The sequence below is a fragment of the Entelurus aequoreus genome, linkage group LG03 (genome assembly GCF_033978785.1).
Source record: "Entelurus aequoreus isolate RoL-2023_Sb linkage group LG03, RoL_Eaeq_v1.1, whole genome shotgun sequence".
Classification (NCBI taxonomy): domain Eukaryota; kingdom Metazoa; phylum Chordata; class Actinopteri; order Syngnathiformes; family Syngnathidae; genus Entelurus; species Entelurus aequoreus.
The window spans coordinates 49329988-49350870 of NC_084733.1; the positions used below are offsets into that span (position 1 = coordinate 49329988).

At 40.6% G+C, this 20883-nt stretch overlaps 1 protein-coding gene across 3 annotated transcripts in view; it reads right to left on the reverse strand.

Annotated features, from left to right (window-relative positions):
- The window catches only part of eif2ak4 (eukaryotic translation initiation factor 2 alpha kinase 4), an 85335-nt gene that overhangs the window by 39332 nt on the left and 25120 nt on the right, over window positions 1-20883 (reverse strand). For all 3 annotated transcript variants that reach the window (XM_062042018.1, XM_062042017.1, XM_062042019.1), the window contains 27 exons: window positions 18301-18381; window positions 18059-18204; window positions 17888-17988; window positions 17437-17594; window positions 16515-17053; window positions 12451-12566; window positions 9472-9626; window positions 8935-9374; window positions 8795-8867; window positions 8631-8720; window positions 8427-8549; window positions 8209-8313; window positions 6807-6870; window positions 6636-6715; window positions 6419-6520; window positions 6292-6342; window positions 5943-6179; window positions 5719-5794; window positions 5322-5443; window positions 5033-5082; window positions 3422-3590; window positions 2403-2519; window positions 2224-2289; window positions 1966-2136; window positions 1756-1890; window positions 1445-1552; window positions 144-272 (listed from right to left, as the gene is read on the reverse strand). In XM_062042018.1, coding sequence (XP_061898002.1) covers window positions 144-272; window positions 1445-1552; window positions 1756-1890; window positions 1966-2136; window positions 2224-2289; window positions 2403-2519; window positions 3422-3590; window positions 5033-5082; window positions 5322-5443; window positions 5719-5794; window positions 5943-6179; window positions 6292-6342; window positions 6419-6520; window positions 6636-6715; window positions 6807-6870; window positions 8209-8313; window positions 8427-8549; window positions 8631-8720; window positions 8795-8867; window positions 8935-9374; window positions 9472-9626; window positions 12451-12566; window positions 16515-17053; window positions 17437-17594; window positions 17888-17988; window positions 18059-18204; window positions 18301-18381 — 3804 coding nt within the window. The remainder of the gene's footprint in view (window positions 1-143; window positions 273-1444; window positions 1553-1755; window positions 1891-1965; window positions 2137-2223; window positions 2290-2402; window positions 2520-3421; window positions 3591-5032; window positions 5083-5321; window positions 5444-5718; window positions 5795-5942; window positions 6180-6291; window positions 6343-6418; window positions 6521-6635; window positions 6716-6806; window positions 6871-8208; window positions 8314-8426; window positions 8550-8630; window positions 8721-8794; window positions 8868-8934; window positions 9375-9471; window positions 9627-12450; window positions 12567-16514; window positions 17054-17436; window positions 17595-17887; window positions 17989-18058; window positions 18205-18300; window positions 18382-20883) is intronic.

Consider the following 20883-nt stretch of genomic DNA (forward strand, 5'->3'; position numbering starts at 1 on the left):
CAACTCATATGGAAACAGGGTTTGTACACTATAATCTAATAGGAATACACAACAGACTATTAAAAGAAGTCCCACATGGTTTCATATAATTCAAACAAACTTTTCAATGAAAAACAAAAAAAAGCCATAAGTAAGTCACAAACCTGTGAGACATCGTAAGAAATGTCTGCAGAGACACCGGCACTCCAAAGTTTCTGAACAACACTGACTGCTCTGCACATGGATGAATATCCCACTGGCACCACAAGTACATCACAGGAGCTTGCTGATGGCTGAAGGAAAGAGCAGAGATTACCTGGACCATTCACAAAAACAAGATTGAGGCATATTATCCTGTCACGAACATACTTAATTTTCCATGAAAATCTGACTTATGCATTCAACCCATCACTGAACATCATAAAATGAAACAGAAGCTTATTTAGCAGCTTGGCCAGGAATATCTTTGTGAAAATCAAATCAACAGGCCTCCAGAAACAAGCAAGATTGAAACTACTCAACCAATGCTTCGGAATCAAAAGTCAACACGCATCTATCCATGAGATGGGCCGTTCTAATGGGGGTCCCAGAGTACTCGAGCCTATACCAGCTGACTTTGGGCGAGAAGCAGGGTAGACCCCGGACTGGTTGCCAGTATATAAACAATCATGCACACTCTCATTCAAACCTATGAACAATTAAGTCTACAATTTAAGATGCACGTTTTGGGGACGTGGGAGAAAACCAAACCCACAAATGCACAGGAAAAACAAGAGTACTTCACAAAATGATGGTCCAACAGATACAAAAACCATCAATCTTCTGACTGTGAGGCAGATGTGCTAATCACTACTCCACCATGCAGTTAATAAAAATCCGCTTGTACAAAGATAATAGCCTTTTTTTTCAAGTAAAGGTTGAAATAGCACTAAATGATGCATAGTACCGGTACCTTCCTAGTCACGTCCGTTGTGTCCTTGGGCAAGACACTTCACCCTTTGCCTCTGATGGCTGCTGGTTAGCGCCTTGCATGGCAGCTCCCGCCATCAGTGTGTGAATGTGTGTGTGAATGGGTGAATGTGGAAATACTGTCAAAGCGCTTTGAGTACCTTGAAGGTAGAAAAGCGCTATACAAGTATAACCCATTTATCATTTTATTTATTTACATACATTGTTTATACAGTATATTATACTTATATTTTTTGAAATTTTTTTCATCTCATGTAGCGAATTATTGTAATTTACATATGAATCCATAATGCAAAGCATGATTTTGTTTTCCATTCCACATATCAAAATGAAAACCTAAAACTATTATTAAGTTAATTACTATTAATAGAATCCCAATAATGGCATTTATTAACATGCTTTGAAGCATATAACGAGGCAGAATTAAATGTGAAAATGCTGCTCCGTCATTATGATATTTCGACATTTGGGATGATGGTGAACGTGTGTATCTCACTGGTTCCTCCATGTTGGCCACCACAGCACAGACTTTGTCCACAGCCACACTGGCACCCACTGCAGAGGGGACTGGCACCGTAGAGGAAGGCCCACGAAATCCCAAGATCTGACCGTAAAGACATTAAACTTTAAATTACAAATTTTGCAAATGTGATATAAATGACCGTATTGAAAAATATTAACGATGAAAGGTTTAAACTCGTAGAGCAAACTTATGGTTAGTTTTAAATTCTACTTATGTCTGAGTGGTCATATCACCCATAATTATGGATGTTTGTCCATTTACAAGTGATAAAGTCGGTCATTTACCAGGTGGTCATAACGTCCTCCAGCAGCCAGTATATCTGGTACAGTCCGTTTACGTTTCCTGATAAAGGCCACAAACTGGAAGATAATCCCAGAGTGGTGTTGCACCTTGTAAACTAAACCTAGATTGACTATTACCTGTAAAAATAAAACATCTGCATTAAATAGGGGCAAAACAAAAATGGTTGATTTATTTGAAAGAGGCGCCATTACTTGCTGTTTCACTCCGAGTTTTTGAAGCAGCATCGTGACCTCCTCCAGGTCTTTTAGGCCTTGCTTAGCCAGCTGCGTGACGGCAGTCTTCTGCTTGGTAAGTGACGTCAGAAATGGTGCCACTTCCTTCAGAGTTCCCTTCTGTTCTATGTACTTGTACAACACCTGCAACTGGACACAGCAGCTTTGATTAAAATAAAGTAATCTGCTGCTGGTGCAGTGGGATTTTGTGTCCAGTTAAACCCTGTAGAAACTTACACTGTTGGTCGACAGTGAAAAGTTGCAGAACTTTGCCTCTACTTCACGCCTGGTCAGCTTTTCACACTGGAACAGAGTATAACAGGACACCATATTTATCAAAAACACAAGTGTGCATATTAAACCTGGGAAAACAAGTCATGTTGGTAGCATCTTCCATGCATATGAAAAACACTGACCATGGCATCACATAGTATGTTGGAGGCCTGGTTCAGTTTGTCCTCAGGGATTCCGCTGTGCAACAGGATAGCCTTTAACACGCTAGTATGGTTCAAGTAAATGTTATAATTCCTTTCCTGCAATTACAACCACAAAAACAGCCAGTTAACGCTTTAACAGTGAAAGTGAGCAATCCTTAGTAGGCCAGAAATTCCCCGAAATGGAAATGCACATATACAGCTATGTGTGCATTTTTTTTCTTTCGTTAGCAACCTCATGAATTTTGATCAATATAATTAAAAGCAGCAGGGTTCTGGATATGATACTATACAGGAAACAATACATTTTGCATGACTTTTGACCTTAGTGATCTACAGCCTGAATTAGGTATTTATTATATTCAATAGAATTATAGGTTTGACAAAGTTTTAACAATACATGCTAGAAGACAATCAGCTGAAAATTGTAGCTGGTACGTATGACCACCATGTGTTGGACCTTATTCAAAATAAATACGGTGCTTGCTCTAATAACAAAGTAATGCATGTCTACTCTACAGTAACTTTTCATCATTTAACTTTATAGCCTAATGGCCTTAACAAGATGACTGTAACATTTTGATTTAAACAGCATTTACAGAAGTTGGGTGGCTCAAAAGACCCTCTGCAGGAACCTGAGTTAACCGGTTTCACAATACATGTTGGTCTGAACTGACAGCAATGGGAAGTGTGGACAGGAAATGGATTTTGCAGGGAGGGAGGAGAGGAAGTGGAGTAAGCTGCACAAAACAGATTTAGGGTGTCTATAATAAACATGGTGTAAATCTGTCAGACTTTCTCACAGCTTGGTATGTTCGGCATGCGAGTGGGAAGTTCAAGGGGGAAAGAAAACAAACAACACCGGTTGATATGACGGCAGTCGTTAGAAAGGACAAGAATGCATCGAGCCAGTAAACAAAATGTTCTGTGTAGTTGTGAAGCAAGGCAGGGCAGCACAGCACACACTGACGTTATATTAAATGCTATATAAGGAGAGAAACCTGAAGTGCAGGGAATTCCTGGACTATTTCAGAGATGGTGTAAATGGTCTCGGCATCTGGGAGAAGGCTGTTGGTGACAGGTGTGATGATGTCAAAGGCACACTCCAGAAGTTCCCTTGGGTGAGCACGATCCAGCTTCCTGGGGCGAAACACGCGCTCAATGCTGTACCTTGGAAAAGAGAAACATACATGTTTGTGATTTTTTCAACATAAGAACTAAATGACAAAAGCTTACTCGTAAAATATTTAATCTAGGAACGTGCTTTGGAAGACATTTCCTAATTGATAATCCTGCATAATAACCAAAACTAATTAGCAATTAGGGATTTGTTCATTTTAATGGAATAAATGTCGTACCAATGAAACCATGTTTTAGGACATTTTAATCTATGCTCCTATACGAAATGTTTTTTTCTACAGTGAATTTTACAACTAATGGTTGTCTCAGAATAGACCTCTTTGCATGTAAATTAACAAACCAACTTCCACAATATAAACTCCAACTGATTGTTGTTGGCAAACAATGTATGAACAACATGTCAAAGCAGCATCTGAAAAAAAACTTAATTTAGGCCTGGGCCGATAATACATTTTGCTGGGCCCACAAACTGGCGATAAACTATTTTGTCAGCATTATTTTGAGAACCATATAAACACTAATGTAATCATAATATATAATTATGCAAGTATTACTTTCAAACACATTAACTTTTAATTTCACATTATTTTTACCATTGTTATTGGAAGGTCAAGAACATTTAATTATCTTAAATAAGTAAACAAACAATAATAATACAACTGATTCTCAATCTGTGTTATCAAAAATTGCACTTCAACAAATATTGAAAATCTTGAAGTGCCATTTTGACTCCAGTTAAAAAAAATGGGCCACGGGGAAGACCCAGGACACGTTGGGAAGACTATGTCTCCCGGCTGGCCTGGGAAAGCCTCGGGATCCCCCGGGAGGAGCTGGACGAAGCGGCTGGGGAGAGGGAAGTCTGGGCTTCCCTGCTTAGGCTGCTGCCCCCGCGACCCGACCTCGGATAAGCGGAAGAAGATGGATGGGTGGATGGATGGATGGATGGATGGATGGATGGATGGTCCGGTGATTTGTTCTGTTGTTGATTTTTGTTGCCATCAATTACCAACATATTGGGCATACTTGCTCGTTTGTGTGTGTTGATAGGCTCAACTTGCCCACTTGTTTGAAGACAATCATCTTTTTAATTTGTGTTACCTTGTGGTGCTACTTACTAGCGAGCCACGAGTGTCCATGCATTCTGTGTGCGTAAACTAGCGGTCCCACCTCCGCCGACCAAGACAAAGATTGTGGCTGACCTGGGGGACTCACTTCCTTCTACTGTTGAATAAGCGCACCCAGGTGTCAAGATCGATGCACAGAGTGAACCCTCTTGTACCCCATTTTAAAGCGAAAACAAACACAGACACATGGCAATTTATCGTAGAGAGCAAAGTTATCAAAATCACTTTCATTTATCATTTGATTAATTGATTTATTGACCCAGGCGTAACTAAGAGACCATTTTTTAGTTAAACATTGTCACACACCCAACTTCACCTTACTTGGCATTCTCTAAGTTTAATATTTACCTCTTTAGAAGTGTTACGTTGTTTCTTGCGACAAATCTTGCAAAAGCCATCTGAAGTAAAACAAAAAAAGAGAAGTGAATCTATGGATGTATTGATATAATAACAATGATGTTGGTGCATACCAGGTTGCAATCAATCATAGCAGGTAAACAACAACCGAGTCCCTTGTGATTTTTGAAAGGTAGCTGCTTACAGCATGTGTTTACATGATGGCAAATATTTGAATAATTAGGGTTTGTTTGCTAGTGTGGAAATGCAACATGTGTTGTGTGAAGTGTTAAGGGCTCACGCGAAGGTCATAAGGTAGCGTCACCAGCATGCCGCTGTGGTCCATGAAGCAGGCAGGCTCACTGCCTTCATACACCTTCCTGTTTCTAGGGAGCAGCAGCGGTGTCTGCAGGCGTACCGCACCTGATGACAAGCATAAGACATGGCTGCAAGCATCTGCATAAGATAATATGACCCTCACCTTGAAAGACGCAATTCAATGATGATCATAAACGAGTAAGTACAGCTGGAGATCATTAGCAGTGCGAACCAATACAACACAAGCACCTGTGTTGTCTCTTGTGCATCTAAACAGTGAATTTATTGTTTAGCCACCACTCAATGGAGCAGATGTCAGTGTCTCAGAGGTCTGCAAAGGAAAGTCAGAGTCTCACACGCACAAAGCCTCCTACACTCACTGTGCTTCTTGAAGATCCTGGTGATTGTCTCATACACATACTGCTGCAATTTGGCACTGCTGAAACTGAAGCTGCCCTGGGGGGGGGGAGACGAAACAAACAGCCTCTGTTAAGGTCGGAAGGCATTGATTAAGCAATAACAGGGAGAGACACATGAGAAGGAAAACAGTATTTGTACACTAACGTATTTTTGTCAACTTTAATTTAGCAAACAAAGGTCATACCTTGTGCAGGTCTATGTCATAGGTGAAATCCATGACTGGTGAAGTGATCTGAGCAAACAACTGGCCCACCATGCTGCGGTAAGCTTTGCAATTGATATTGGCCATGGTGTGCTGCAATACTTCATGCAACTCTGACTCTTCCATCTGGGATGGAGGCAGGAGCTCACTCTTCAGCAGCTCCTGGGCAGTGGGGCGCAGCACAGGGTCATGCTTCAGCAACCACTCTATCACCTTCCTCTGAAATGATGACAAGCATATGTCAATCCGGGTTAATATGAGAACACAGAACATATTTTGATAAATAGGGACCATGTTTATTTGCAATGCTGTGTAAAGAAACTTTTTTTACTTGAGTTCCTTGCTCGTATGCACTAAAGTCCTCCGGGAATTGGATGGCCTCCTGCAAGGGGGAAGGAGATGAACTAAGGAACACATCCCAAAACTCTCTCTATGACGATCGCCAATAATGCACCTACCACACGGAGCTGGCTCAAGACAGATATGCGCTCTGCTCCAGTGATCATAGGCCGATAGGACATCTCAAAGAGAATGATGCCCAGGCTGAACAAATCAACTTTCTGAGAACACAAACACACAAATTAAAAAAAAAGCAATCAACTGTGTGATTGACTACCAATTACATTTATAACTAGCTGCATTTTCTTAATATTAGATGCACACAAAAAACCTTACTTGATTGTAGGTAGCTTTGGTATTTCCTTGAACTTCTGGACTAACATAGAGGGCTGTGCCAACCATTCCAGTCATGTTTCCTACAATTATTAATAATGGAAACGTGAGAGGTGGAAAAAACAGTAAAACGAGACAGTTGTTTTAATAAAAAAGAAAAAAGTATATTTGCACCTGTTGGGTCCTGTTTTTGCATTGCTGCTGAACCACTCTCCTCCACTTCAAATGTATCTGCAGCCTGGGAGAAGCGATAAAGAGCTTGTAAATTACTACAGTGTACTGTGACATAGTGCCTGTCATTGTTTTATAAATTGTTATTGTGTATCTGGCTACACAAGACAAACATTGTTGAAATAATACATCATTGATAGCATCAATCCAAGTTGAGCATCAATATTAGTGGTGTCCCGTTACTTTTCCACTTCCGATACAATAACAATATTGGAGCCTTGAGTATTGGGCCTGATATTAATCCAATACAATATCAAAATTAATCGAATCATATACCTTTAATATTTTGTAGTGGGGAATGTTGGAAAAGGCTTGAGCAAGTGAAACTACTCAAGCAGAGAACAATGATAGATATGAAAAACGCTAACCTATTTATTAACTGGAATGGACTTATGATGTCTTTAATTAAATTGAAGTGTAGTGGTGGTGAATTGTTTTGGGGATACCTTGAATACACAATAATTAATTAAATTAAGCATATGACTCATGACACATTTGAATGATCCCAACAAGGTTATAACTCTCTAGTAAACTTCTCTCTAGGAGACTTTGTATACCTAAGTAATATGGAACTATAATTATTTTATACCTGTGGTGTTTTCGATTAACCTGACTCTCGCCAGATCCTTGTAGTTTGCTGAGCTCCACAGCTCAGTTCAGCGAACTACAAGGATCTGGCGAGAGTCAGGTTAGTTTTAGATTGCATTATGGTTCAATATCATTACCTCCCTGCTTGGCACTCAGCATCAAGGGTTGGAATTGGGGGTTAAATCACCAAAATGATTCCCGGGCGCGGCCACCGCTGCTGCTCCCCTCACCTCCCAGGGGGTGATCAAGGGTGATGGGTCAAATGAAGAGAATAATTTTGCCACACCTAGTGTGTGTGTGACAATCATTGGTACTTTACTTTAAGAAAGGTGAGTACATGTTTAGCTTGTGTACAGTAGCTGCTAGTAGCCAAGAGTATAGCCTACCATGTTCACCTTCTATAAAATACAAGAAATGACCAACCTTGTGTGCATATTGGAAGACATTTAGCTGTTAACTGTCTGTCAGGCTTTGGAAAAGTACTGCAGGACTGCTTGTATCGGCGCTTGTATTGGAAATTTTAGACACTCGTAAATACTATCAAGTGCAAATGTCTGATATAAATCTTGAACTGGATCTTTATAGATTGTCTACAGCTATAGATAAACAGTTAAAAAAGCTACTATTGTTTCGACTAAATTGCAGTCACTGATGCAGAAACAAAATGTTGTTCTCTTGTGTAAGAAACTGACAATATAAATCTTTGACAAGACTTTGACTATATGGAACATAAAACTCTTCATAGATTAATGCCTACCACACTGGCCGGATGGTCCGTAGCCAGACCAAAATCACCAATTTTCACACGATCTTGATGGTCAAGGAAGATGTTGACGGGCTTCAAGTCCCTGTGAATCATTCCCTTTAGGAGACGAGGATGAATCTCATTACTTTTGGCTGATTCTGAATTAAAGTTAAGGTTCTAGTAATACATACGCAAGTGACAAAAATGTTTTATCAAAATGTATATCAAACCTGCTCGTGGATATAAGCAAGACCGTCTAGAATTTCCCTAAAGAGCCTCCATAACCGATTTTGGTCCTGATGCAGACCTTGATCTATTGTGTCTCGCAAAGTGCTTTTTTCACAGTATTCCATCTAAACAGGAGGGAAAACACATGGCTTACAAGTCTGACAGCGACATCTGGTGGCAGAAGAAGAGCATTGGGGGATGCTTACTTGTATATACAGGTAATGCACAACAACAAGAGGTCGATCCGTGTCTGCACTTGCCGTTGTGCCACTTAGCGGCCTTCTACCAGGCCCACCCTGCAGCAGGAGACGCCAAACATTTGTTTCATTGACTTGACAAAAGTAAACGGGATGGTGGTAAACAGTCGAACCTGCGACATCTCATCTGTGCTGTCATCGCCGTTGTCAAAAATTATGTCACTGAGAGAGTCGCTATCTGATGGCCTAAATTTGAGGGGGAAAATATCAGAGTTCCTGTTTCAGCAGCAAGACTTATAAAAAACTAACTCACAAAAAAGAGGCACCAAAAACGTCGTCTTCATCATCATCATCATCATCGTCATCATCACTTGACTGGTGTCGGCTACGCTTAGCACTGGAGGACCTCTCAATAGACGTGGACCATTCCACGGAGCTAGATAAAGCAGGAGGAGGTGCAATGTCCTCCACATTGTCAGGAAAACCAAGCTCGTTGAGCCGAGCTACAGGATTCCCACGCGAAAGCTGCTTGTCATCAGTGCTCAGTGGCTCAGAGCTGTCGGTGTTGCTGTGCATCCCCGTGGCCGGCACTTCGCTCCTTTCGATCCATGCATTGTAGTAGCGCACAATGTTCTCATGGTTAAGACGTGAGAGCAGCGTTACCTCGCCTTTGATGCGCCTGAACTGCCTGCTGGCGGGGTTGACCTCGATGCGCTTCACAGCATAGTAGCATCCATCAAGTTTGTTCTGAACCTAAACGTGAAAGGGATTTAAAAACAATACACGGACATTGGTACCATAGCTACCTGCTAGTGGAATTTTCCATGAAGATTAATCCAGGCAAGCATACCTTAATAACAGCGCCGAACGCCCCTTTGCCCAAAAGTTGGAGTTCCGCAAACTCACTGAAGTAGCGGGAAAACTGTCTTAGCACCCCAGAACTGAATGGACCGTTCAGAATGTGGCTGTGTGGGATTACAGAAGATGCCAAATCCACTGCAATATCTGAAAAATGGGTAAAAATTCAATTGTAAAAATACAATATTTACCGTAAAACCATTTTAACACTAACTTGAGTATTAAATCTATACATTTATATTTACTTATATAGTAGATATTGTTCTGATTTTTTTCCCTGATATTTGAAAAGGCATACTTCTCTTATACTCTACTAATGCAGTGTGGTTGGTAGGTGTACATATTCATAATAGTACTCTGACACAGGGTTGTCAAAACTTGCAAAAATTACATCGATGCCACCTTTTTTCAGTAGAGCCGCGTCAATTCTCGGCATATGAGCACAGAGTCAGCGCCAAAAAATAACGGATGCTGACTTCAAAATATAGCAACTGTTTCCCATGTAGTCACTTATTTGTGGAAGCTCGTCACGAATGCGGATTTGGTGCTTCCGGTTTGTCCTCGCTCGTAAACAAGTTCTAATCAAAGAGAGGCTGTATGAATCATAACTTGCATCAGACGCTTAACAACACACCTGCTTCGCCGGATAAAGAAGAAGAGATCTGTGTTGCCACTTTATCGAGGAACCATTAAAAGTTAAATGAGAGAAGGAAGTGTATTGCATCATGCATTTATTTGCTAATCAAGCACCAGAGTTTCTGTATGTAACAGTAAATATAATTTAAGGTTTTTAAATGCCTTTTTTAATGCTACCTAAAACAAACCTAATGTCTATGTCTTACTACAGATAGTTATTATATATAGTCAAAAGATTACAACTGTCTGTATAGACAGAACTGTAAGCATTTGACAATGATAATATTGGTGTAATAATCTTAGTTGTAATAGTTGAAAAGTTTACATTAACTGTTACTCTCTAGTGAATTAGAATTGGCTCACAAGACTGTTTAATCTGAGTATTTATTTGTATTTGTTTATCTTTCTGTAGTGGTAGCAGAAACTGCCAGTTGGGGTGGTGACAGCAGAAGTTCCTTTGTTAACTGCTGTCTGCCTTTAATTGTTGAATTGTGATTAGCTAATAACGTGCGATTCTGTTGCATTGGTGCCCATTGAGAACAGTTTGGAAGTCTTTTTGCACACACTGCAGAACGCCTCTCTGGGTTTACAATCGACAGGCTTTAACCAGGTTTTGAAAAGTTAGCCAGCCAGCCACCTTTGCTGAAACTTGCATTTTCCCAAAATGTGTTCCTTTTGTTGTGTTGTAATATTTTTATATCAATTGTATAGGCACGTGTAACTGAGGCTAACCAGTGTGGGTTTATTGATTTTGGCTGTACAAACTGTTCAACATTTCTTCAAAGTTCCTTGAGAGGTAATCAAGTAGGGCGGGAGAGTGCAAGATTTCACAAAAGATGACGACAAAAGTGGCACGCACTCCAGTCCAAGAGAGCAGCTAAGTCAAAAACGTACAAGTTTGAAGTGATCACTTTGTTAAAAGTTTCTTTGATATACTTTTAACGTTAAGTATTTCCCATTGAAATACTATCTTGATATTATTTGTATTTTATTTTTAACAAACAGAAACCAGAAAGTCAGGGTCAATACTTTGTCAGGAAAGGTACTTCTACGTCTCCCGTCTTGTTTATTTTGAACACAAATCTGTCAGAGTACATTTGACAACAGGACAAAAATCAAATATGGCAATGATTTAGTAATTGTTACTTTGTTAAATGGATATGCAGTCACGGATGTCAGCTGCCGGGTGCTATATCGTCGTAGTTTGTTTACATGGACGCGTCCTGGCAAAACTCAAAGTTGAATCATGAAATGCAACCTTACCCGAGCAAAAACGATGCATATTTATTTGGGAGAGTTTTGATACCCATTTTTTTGACCCAGCCACACACAAGAAGGTGTAGACCCCCATGCTTTTCTAAGTTTTCATCGGTTTTGTTGTGTAGAATGACGTATGGAGCACAAGATAGATTGATATGAAATCCACCGACTGATAGTCCTTGATATCACTCGATAATAAAAAAAATAAATAAAGTACAGGGATATATTCCATTGCATAGTTAGAATTTAAGATCATATCTGCTTTTTTCAGGAAGATCTAAGCCCCTTGCGTACTCAGAGTTTGCACGCTGCTTGCTGCCCAACAGCCATTTTGACTTGGTTGACCACCGGTTTTTTCCACTTCCGGGAAAAAGTCACGTGACGGAATACAATCAGTACCATGCCTACAGTTGTTTTTCAGCAACAGGAACTGGGATACTTGTCAGGATAAAGGGAAAGGTGAATGCAGCAATGTACAGAGACATCCTGAGTGAAAACCAATGCTTCCTATCCAACCTGATGCAGCTTGAGAGCTGCCACAAAGAGGAATGGGTGAAACTGCCCAAAGATAGATGTGCCAAGCGTGTGACATTGTATTCAAAAAGACTTGAGGCTGTAATGTCTGCCAAAGATGCATCAACATAGTATTGAGCAAATGCTGTGAATACTTATGTAGATGTGATTTTTTTTTAAATTGTTTACTACATTTGCAAAAAAAATTTAAAAAACCTTTTCACATTGTCATTTTAGGGTATTGTCTGTGGAATTTTGAGGACAAAATGGATTTATTCCATTTTGGAATAGGCTGTAACTTCAAAAATGTGGAAAAAGTGAAGCGCTGTGAATATTTTCCAGATGCCGGGTCCTCTTGGCAGCTGCTACTGCAATTTAAATTCTGTGCAAAATGATGTCGAAGGTTGAAACAGTTTGAAATAGTTTTCAATAAAGTGTTGATTTTAAAAACACATGGGTGCAGTTTTTGTATTTTTACCGCAGTATCAAAAATTTAAGTTATTGGTATCAACTACTGAAATTGTGGTTATTGAGACAAGTTCAACCCTAGTGTGACAGTTACCTTCTGGGCTGATTTCCTGGTCCTGAAAAGGGTTTCTAGGCGATGGAGGCTTAAGGAAGTCGTGGTCCAAGAGTTGCTGCGTTGTCCATCGATCTACATCATTCGGGCAGATGCACCTATGAGGAACCACAGTGTGATGTTGCGATGTAGACGTATATTGAAATGCATCTGCTCGCCCTAACCAAACATTTCTCATTTATATTTTGGCTCCCTCGCACCGGCCTTGGCAAGGTCGCTGCTGATAACTTTCCCAGTGAGGATGCTGCAGTGAGCTGTACACTTAGCTTTTTCACTAGTAGCACAGGTGATACTAAATGAAAACAATTAGCAGCACAGAAAAAAATTAGGGGCAATACGAAATGTCTTAAATATCACAATTTCATTATTAACACTCAAACAACGTACACATATGTACTCATACATATAAACACTACTACTGCAAAACTCAATTAAACACAGGAAAACATCCCTAAACTGTGCTCGAACTGTCGCGAACACGAGTGCAGGGCTGGGTTGCTCATCCCTATGTACCATAACGCCATCCATCCAACCATCCATTTTCTAGCGCTTGTCCCTCTAGGGGTCGCAGGTGTGCTGGAGCCTATGCCAGCTGCCCTCCGGCAGAAGGCAGGGTACACCGTGGACGAGTCGCCACCTTATCGCAGAGTCAACACAGATAGACAACATTCACACACTAAGGCCAAGTTAGTGTTGCCAATCCCCAGGTGCATGTCTTTGGAGGTGGGAGGAAGCCGGAGTACCCGGAGGGAACCCACGCAGTCACGGGGAGAACAAGCAAACTCCACACAGAAAGACCCAGAGTCCGGGGATCAAACCGAAGACCTTCGTATTGTGAGGCGCACACACTAACCCGTTCCACCGTGCTGCCCGGACCATAACTCATATGTCGATATAGTTTGGCCCATAAACTAAATCATACATGGAAATATTCGTTGACGGAACTAAATATCTCCACCATGCCTTGATTTTAAATTTTCGGCACTGATGGGCATCCCAAAAACAAACAGGTACCAACAAGTAAGAAAAGTAGGTTTTGCATAATAGGATCCCAATTTAAGAGGTGTTTTGAGATAAGAAAAAATTAAAAGCCTTGAAATTAATATAAGAAAAGTCAAATATAATCTACACTCTTCTTTAAACAAAAACATTTAGCTATGCTCAATTCTTCAGCTAACAAAAACACAAAATAACAGAATGTGAAATAAATTGCCTTGGTTTAAGAGAACATGTTTAAACATCAGCAGCAATATGAAAATAATTGACCTTTAACAATTATTAACAGCAGTTTTTATAGGTAAACATTATTACAAGACATACACACAAATATTTTAGCCAGGAACACCAACCTGCCAACTGCTTCATGATGCTGTGTGACAGGCTTTTTTGAACATTACTTTTAAAAAGTCATTATACAAACCCTGTTTCCATATGAGTTGGGAAATTGTGTTAGATGTAAATATAAACGGAATACAATGATTTGCAAATCATTTTCGACCCATATTCAGTTGAATATGCTACAAAGACAACATATTTGATGTTCAAACTAATAAACTTTTTTTTTTTTTGCAAATAATCATTAACTTTAGAATTTGATGCCAGCAACACGTGACAAAGAAGTTGGGAAAGGTGGCAATAAATACTGATAAAGTTGAGGAATGCTCATCAAACACTTATTCGGAACATCCCACAGGTGAACAGGCAAATTGGGAACAGGTGGGTGCCATGATTGGGTATAAAAGTAGATTCCATGAAATGCTCAGTCATTCACAAACAAGGATGGGGCGAGGGTCACCACTTTGTCAACAAATGCGTGAGCAAATTGTTGAACAGTTTAAGAAAAACCTTTCTCAACCAGCTATTGCAAGGAATTTAGGGATTTCACCATCTACGGTCCGTAATATCATCAAAGGGTTTAGAGAATCTGGATAAATCACTGCACGTAAGCAGCTAAGCCCGTGACCTTCGATCCCTCAGGCTGTACTGCATCAACAAGCGACATCAGTGTGTAAAGGATATCACCACATGGGCTCAGGAACACTTCAGAAACCCACTGTCAGTAACTACAGTTGGTCGCTACATCTGTAAGTGCAAGTTAAAACTCTCCTATGCAAGGCGAAAACCGTTTATCAACAACACCCAGAAACGCCGTCGGCTTCGCTGGGCCTGAGCTCATCTAAGATGGACTGATACAAAGTGGAAAAGTATTCTGTGGTCTGACGAGTCCACATTTCAAATTGTTTTTGGAAACTGTGGACGTCATGTCCTCCGGACCAAAGAGGAAAAGAACCATCCGGATTGTTATAGGCGCAAAGTTGAAAAGCCAGCATCTGTGATGGTATGGGGGCGTATTAGTGCCCAAGACGTGGGTAACTTACACATCTGTGAAGGCGCCATTAATGCTGAAAGGTACATACAGCTTTTGGAGCAACATATGTTGCCATCCAAGCAACGTTACCATTGACGCCCCTGCTTATTTCAGCAAGACAATGCCAAGCCACGCGTTACATCAACGTGGCTTCATAGTAAAAGTGTGCGGGTACTAGACTGGCCTGCCTGTAGTCCAGACCTGTCTCCCATTGAAAATGTGTGGCGCATTATGAAGCCTAAAATACCACAACGGAGACCCCCGGACTGTTGAACAAGCTGTACATCAAGCAAGAATGGGAAAGAATTCCACCTGAGAAGCTTAAAAAATGTGTCTCCTCAGTTCCCAAACGTTTACTGAGTGTTGTTAAAAGGAAAGGCCATGTAACACAGTGGTGAACATGCCCTTTCCCAACTACTTTGGCACGTGTTGCAGCCATGAAATTACAAGTGAATTATTATTAGCAAAAAAAAAAAAAGTTTATGAGTTTGAACATCAAATATCTTGTCTTTGTAGTGCATTCACTTGAATATGGGTTGAAAAGGATTTGCAAATCATTGTATTCCGTTTATATTTACATCTAACACAATTTCCCAACTCATATGGAAACGGGGTTTGTAGTTACTCGTTACTTTACCAAAAAAGTTTTTGAATTACTAACTGAATTACTCCTTAATAAATGTAATTAATTACAAGGCAAAGTAATTCATTTTTTACTTAATTTTTAAAAAAATATCTGGCATAATACAGTTAAGACAAGTTTCAGTGTGTGCGTGTGACTTTTAAAAGTCGGTACTTGTTTCCTAGTGACGTGTGAGGTCAGCTAGTCCATGCTCTGCATTTAGCTTGAGCTGTTTTTGTTAGCTTAGCAGGATAGCAGCGGTAGTTTGTCTGCTCTAACGGCAGCTCTTTGGAATCTTTCACTGGTTTGTGTTACCTCTGCTTAATAAATAGATTCGATGTGCTTCCATGGCTGTATGCTCTTGTCAACAAACGGGGTATTGTTTAGATGGCACAATTGTCACTTCAATCATTGGTTTGCTGTTCAATATTACCTCTGACCCTCATAGTTACTAGTGTGCAGTACAGTTTGTTTCAAGTTTTAAGGTACTGAAAAAAATGTACTTTACTGACCTGTTCCCCTAACTAAGACCTTGTTTATTATGTATTGGAAGACTTGGAGCTTACATACAACCTCGCTACAGCTACAGCCCTGCTCCCCTCTGTGCATGGCGCAGGATGAGAGAGACACATACAGCTGTCAGCCCGCACAGTTATCAGTGACACCTCTGCGTGAATCAGTTGGTTATGGTTATGGTTTAGGTTTATTTCAAAGATGTTATACAGATAGGTGGAACATTTACTTTAATTTGGTAAAATTTGGATGGATTTATTTCAGGAGCAAAACGCTATTTAGAGGGTAAAATCTGCATTCGCACTTGTGCTACTTTTTTTTCTAATACTTGCACAACCTATTTTTTGTCGCGAATGCATCTAAAATGCTCGTCCTGAGCTAATCTCAGTCATGGATGATCAGCAGCATAAACCTCTTGATGGGAACATCCCTAGTGTGTTTCTTTAAATAAATTCATGTTTAATGGCATACACTTTATTTTTTATACAGCGCCTATACTGAACCCAGTGAAGTGTCTCGAATTGTATTTTCTGTTATACATACTTTTGGAGGAAGTCCTTGAAGTCAGTCGGCAGGCTGGAGGGCACCGTCACTGGATACTCCTTCACTTCTTCACCTTGACTCAGAGCCAGCAGCATAAGCCCCAAGTTCCACACGTCCCCCCTCTTGCCTGTCTTGGCTGGCATCGCCGTGTCCTCAGAGAAGCGCACATGTGCCTGCTCGAAAATATCTTCCTTGCAGATATCTGCGAATCTCTTTGATAAGCTGTAATCAGTTAATCGAATATTGCCATCAGAGTCCAACAGTACACTGGAAGCCCCCAGGTGTTTGTGGACAACAGAGTTGGAGTGCAGGTAGTCGAGTGCAGCCAGAAGCTGGGCAGTATAAAGACACAGTTTGTCCAGAGGGACGGGCGTGTGATTGAGGAGACTTTGGTTTAAGCTGACGCCTCCAATGTGCTCCACCAGCATGTCCACCACAAGGCAGTCTTCCTTCTCGCTGGAGCTAAGCGCCCTATAGTGCACCAGGTTTGGGTGCTCCAGCCGCAGCAGGGAATTTAACTCGTTTTCAGCTGCATGAATCTTCACAGGAATTAAAGGGTCAAGATTAGTCAACAACAGAGTACGATTTTACCAACATTGAAATTCATACCAATAGCTGCAAAACGACTAGGTGCACAAGATTCGTGATTAGCAGTGAAGACAAATGGTTGAAAATTGCAGTTAACTTGTAACATCCACATTAACTTTGACCCGAGCCACCACAAATTAAAGTTGGGAGTGCTAAATCAATCAAAGCCAGTGACTAATGTGACATTAGCTGCCAAGACCATTTTACATCAGACATTGCTTTCGTGTGTCCAAATCATATAAAAAATAATACTTTAAAGAATAACTGGTGGAATACTGACGAGTAACTTTGTCTGAGCCAGAACTGTTAGTTACATCACAGTGCAATGTAATACCTGTTTTTTACAGTTGTCAATCTTGCTTTTGTCCTGGCTGGTGAAGAAGGTGCCCATTTTCTTGCTCCAAAGCAATGACCACTCATAAATGACAGCAAAGTCACCTGAGTTTACCTCAAATCCATTATAAACATTACGGCCGAGCCTCTTACTCCCTCCTGTGTAGAAGATCAAATATAGGACAGTAAAAAAAACAAATATCTTACCAAGGACGCTCTTACAGCTTCATCTCATGGCTAGGGCTGCAGCTTTAATTTTTTTAAATAATCAATTAATCTATCGATTAGTATGTCCAATTTATCAAGTAATCGGATGAAACACACTTTATAGCCTGAATGCGTATTTTAGGGACAATAGTTGGGGGAAAAAACATTTCTGTTTGCCATAATCTTCTTTTTTTTTTAATGTTTTTTTTCTAATCGAATGAATCAATCAATCTTTGCAGCCCTACCTAAATGTCTTCCTCTGAGCACAACAAGTTCTCCAAAGGTGCTGCTGTAGAAGTGAAGACGCTCCTGCGTGTGTGGGTTGTCTTCGTTGATTGTGTCACGTCTGGCAAATAAATTAAGGGTAGTACCTTCTCTTTAAGAAAAAAAGCCTCTAAATTTTAGTGTTTGCATACCTGTGACGAGAATTCGATGTAGTCCGACGGCGGTGTGCGACTCCTTTTCTGGCATCTGTGACATCAAGAGGAGTCCCACATGGACTAGGTGGGCTCTTTCCCAGGATAGTAGCAGGGATAGACTCTTCCATACTCTCAAGTTGCTCCTGTGATCATCAGCCCAGCATAAAATGTGTATCAAAATAAACAGTACATCTGAGCTCAATTTTCTGTAACTGACGGAATTCATAACGCTCCAAGACCTGTTTCACAATCTCTTTTCTCCTCTTTTCCTCTCGTTTTTCCTCTTCTCTTCTCTGGATTTCAGCCAAGATTTCTTTTTCCTGCAAGAAGGAAAAATATTTGGTTTTGACAAAACTTATGTGAGCAAATGAAATAAATAATTCAATACAAATGAAAAAAATATATTTTCTCTTCACAAATAAGTGAAAAAAACAGACAGTTAATCTAAAAGGCTGTTACAGAAAGAGTATGCTGTAAAAAGTACACTAACCACAATCAACAATGTGACCTCTGGCCCCAGCTGGCTTTAAGCATTTTGGATTGGCTGCCATATAAAACAAATACCTTTACATTTTTTTGACAATACAGCTGCTGTGTCACTGGCACTCATTGAAGGCGGACGCTTCCTTTCCCTCTCCCTTATCTCTCCTGCTCGCTTCTTTGTTTTGTCTTGTCTTAACTTTTTTGTTACCTTTTTTTGCACTGATCTCTAAAATCTAAACAATGGAATTGATCGACAGGCCTCTCAACGAAATTGAAAATATCTTGGGTTTGGGGGAACCTGCCTGTCGGGACACACAACGGACTTGGGAGAAGAGTAGGGTTGGGTATCGTTTGAATTCGAACAATTCCGATTCTTTGTTTCGATTCCGATTTCTGACGATTCTCGATCCCGATTCTTTTAAGAGGCAGGGTCAAAAAAAAGTTTTGGATATTTTAAATGAGCTAGCTAACCTACATACAGTCTTTCTGAATGAAATAGTCTGACATTCTCCATCAATTTTAATTCTATTAACTTTTTATGAACTTTACTATAAATTCCTCACAGGGCTGTTTTCAACTAGAATATAAATATCAAATTTATGAAGTTGAATATAAATATTATAAATACATTTTCACAGGGGTACACTTTCCTCAAGAGAGCTTTATTTTTGAAAACCTCATGAAAACACATTTACACATAAGTGTATGATGCTGCAGGAAACCTCATGAAAACACATTTACACATAAGTGTATGATGCTGCAGGAAACCTCATGAAAACACATTTACACACACAAGTGTATGATGCTGCAGGTACTTAAACATGTTACCGTGCTCCCACTGATGGGCTAACCTGGTGCAGAAAAGCAAATAAACAATAAGAAACAACTTGCAAAACCCAGTCCAGATTAGCAGCAGGTACAGTATAAAATCAGAGACAGTTCTTGTTTAGGAAAATTACCATATCCACCTTCTCAGGCAGGATGCGTGAGCGTTCTGGACAGATAGTGTCTCCTGCTGTGGAAAATACACGTTCGCTGGGTGTGGAAGAAGCTTGAAGGCATAAATAGGAGAAAGCGAGATCTGACAGCAGAAGGAGGACGGTCGGCGCAGCGCGTCGAAGACGGGACATGCATACCGTAATTTCCGGACTATAAGCCGCTACTTTTTCCCCTCGTTCTGGTCCCTGCGGCTTATACAAGGGTGCGGCTTATTTACGGCCTGTTCTTCTCCGACACCGACGAAGAGGATTTCGGTGGTTTTAGTACGCAGGAGGAAGACGATGACACAATGATTAAAGACTGACTTTTCATATACCGGTAGGCTGGTTATTTTGATAACGTACAGGTGAGCACTTTGTATTACTTTGCACCGTTGTATTATTTGTACTCTGCACGAATGCTGTTCGCCATGTCAAAGATGTGAAAGTTTGATTGAATGATTGAAAGATTTATTGTTAATAAATGGGACGCTTTGCGTTCCCAAACAGTCATCTCTGTCCCGACAATCCCCTCCGTGGTAGCAGGAACCCCTATATACTACGGTAATTACACATCAAAACCCTGCGGCTTATAGTCGGGTGCGGCTTATATATGGAGCAATCTGTATGTTCCCCTAAATTTAGCTGGTGCGGCTTATAGTCAGGTGCGGCTTATAGTCCGGAAATTACGGTATATTTGTACTTCATGAACTCGGAGGTGCTTCATCATGTTCGACGTGCACTCTCCTAAGCACGAAACAGTCCTGTCGCACGTGTTATATTTCGCCGATATTTCATTTTTTTTAGTAAAATAAAGCCACACTTTCGACCGCCGACGCCCGCTATCCATGCTTGACTGACTCGCTCGGCTACATAGGCTCGGCTATGCTAACACTTCCGGCGGTGGGCGCTTCTTCGTTGGTGTTCAGCGGCTTCTTCTTCCGGTCGGCGGACTTGTTCTTTTTTTCCGGTCGGCGGACTGGGTATCGAAACTAGGAATCGAAATTTAAACTTTTGAACGATTCCGGGAGAATCGGAAAGTTAGTCCCGGTTCCAATCGATACTCGATACCCAACCCTAGAGAAGAGGAGTTCCGTGTGCCTGGTGAGCCTTTTAGTCGAGGATGTTGAAGATATTTTCCTATTCGGGGTCATTAAAAAAAGACATTTGCTTAATGGAGAAAGCGTTGCCCTGGTGTAGGGCTGGGCGATATGGCCTTTTATTAATATCTCGATATTTTTAAGCCATGTCACGATACACAATATATCTCTCGATATTTTGCCTTAGCCTTGAATTAACACCTGATTCATATAATCACAGCAGTATGATGATTATATGTGTCTACATTAAAAACATATTGTT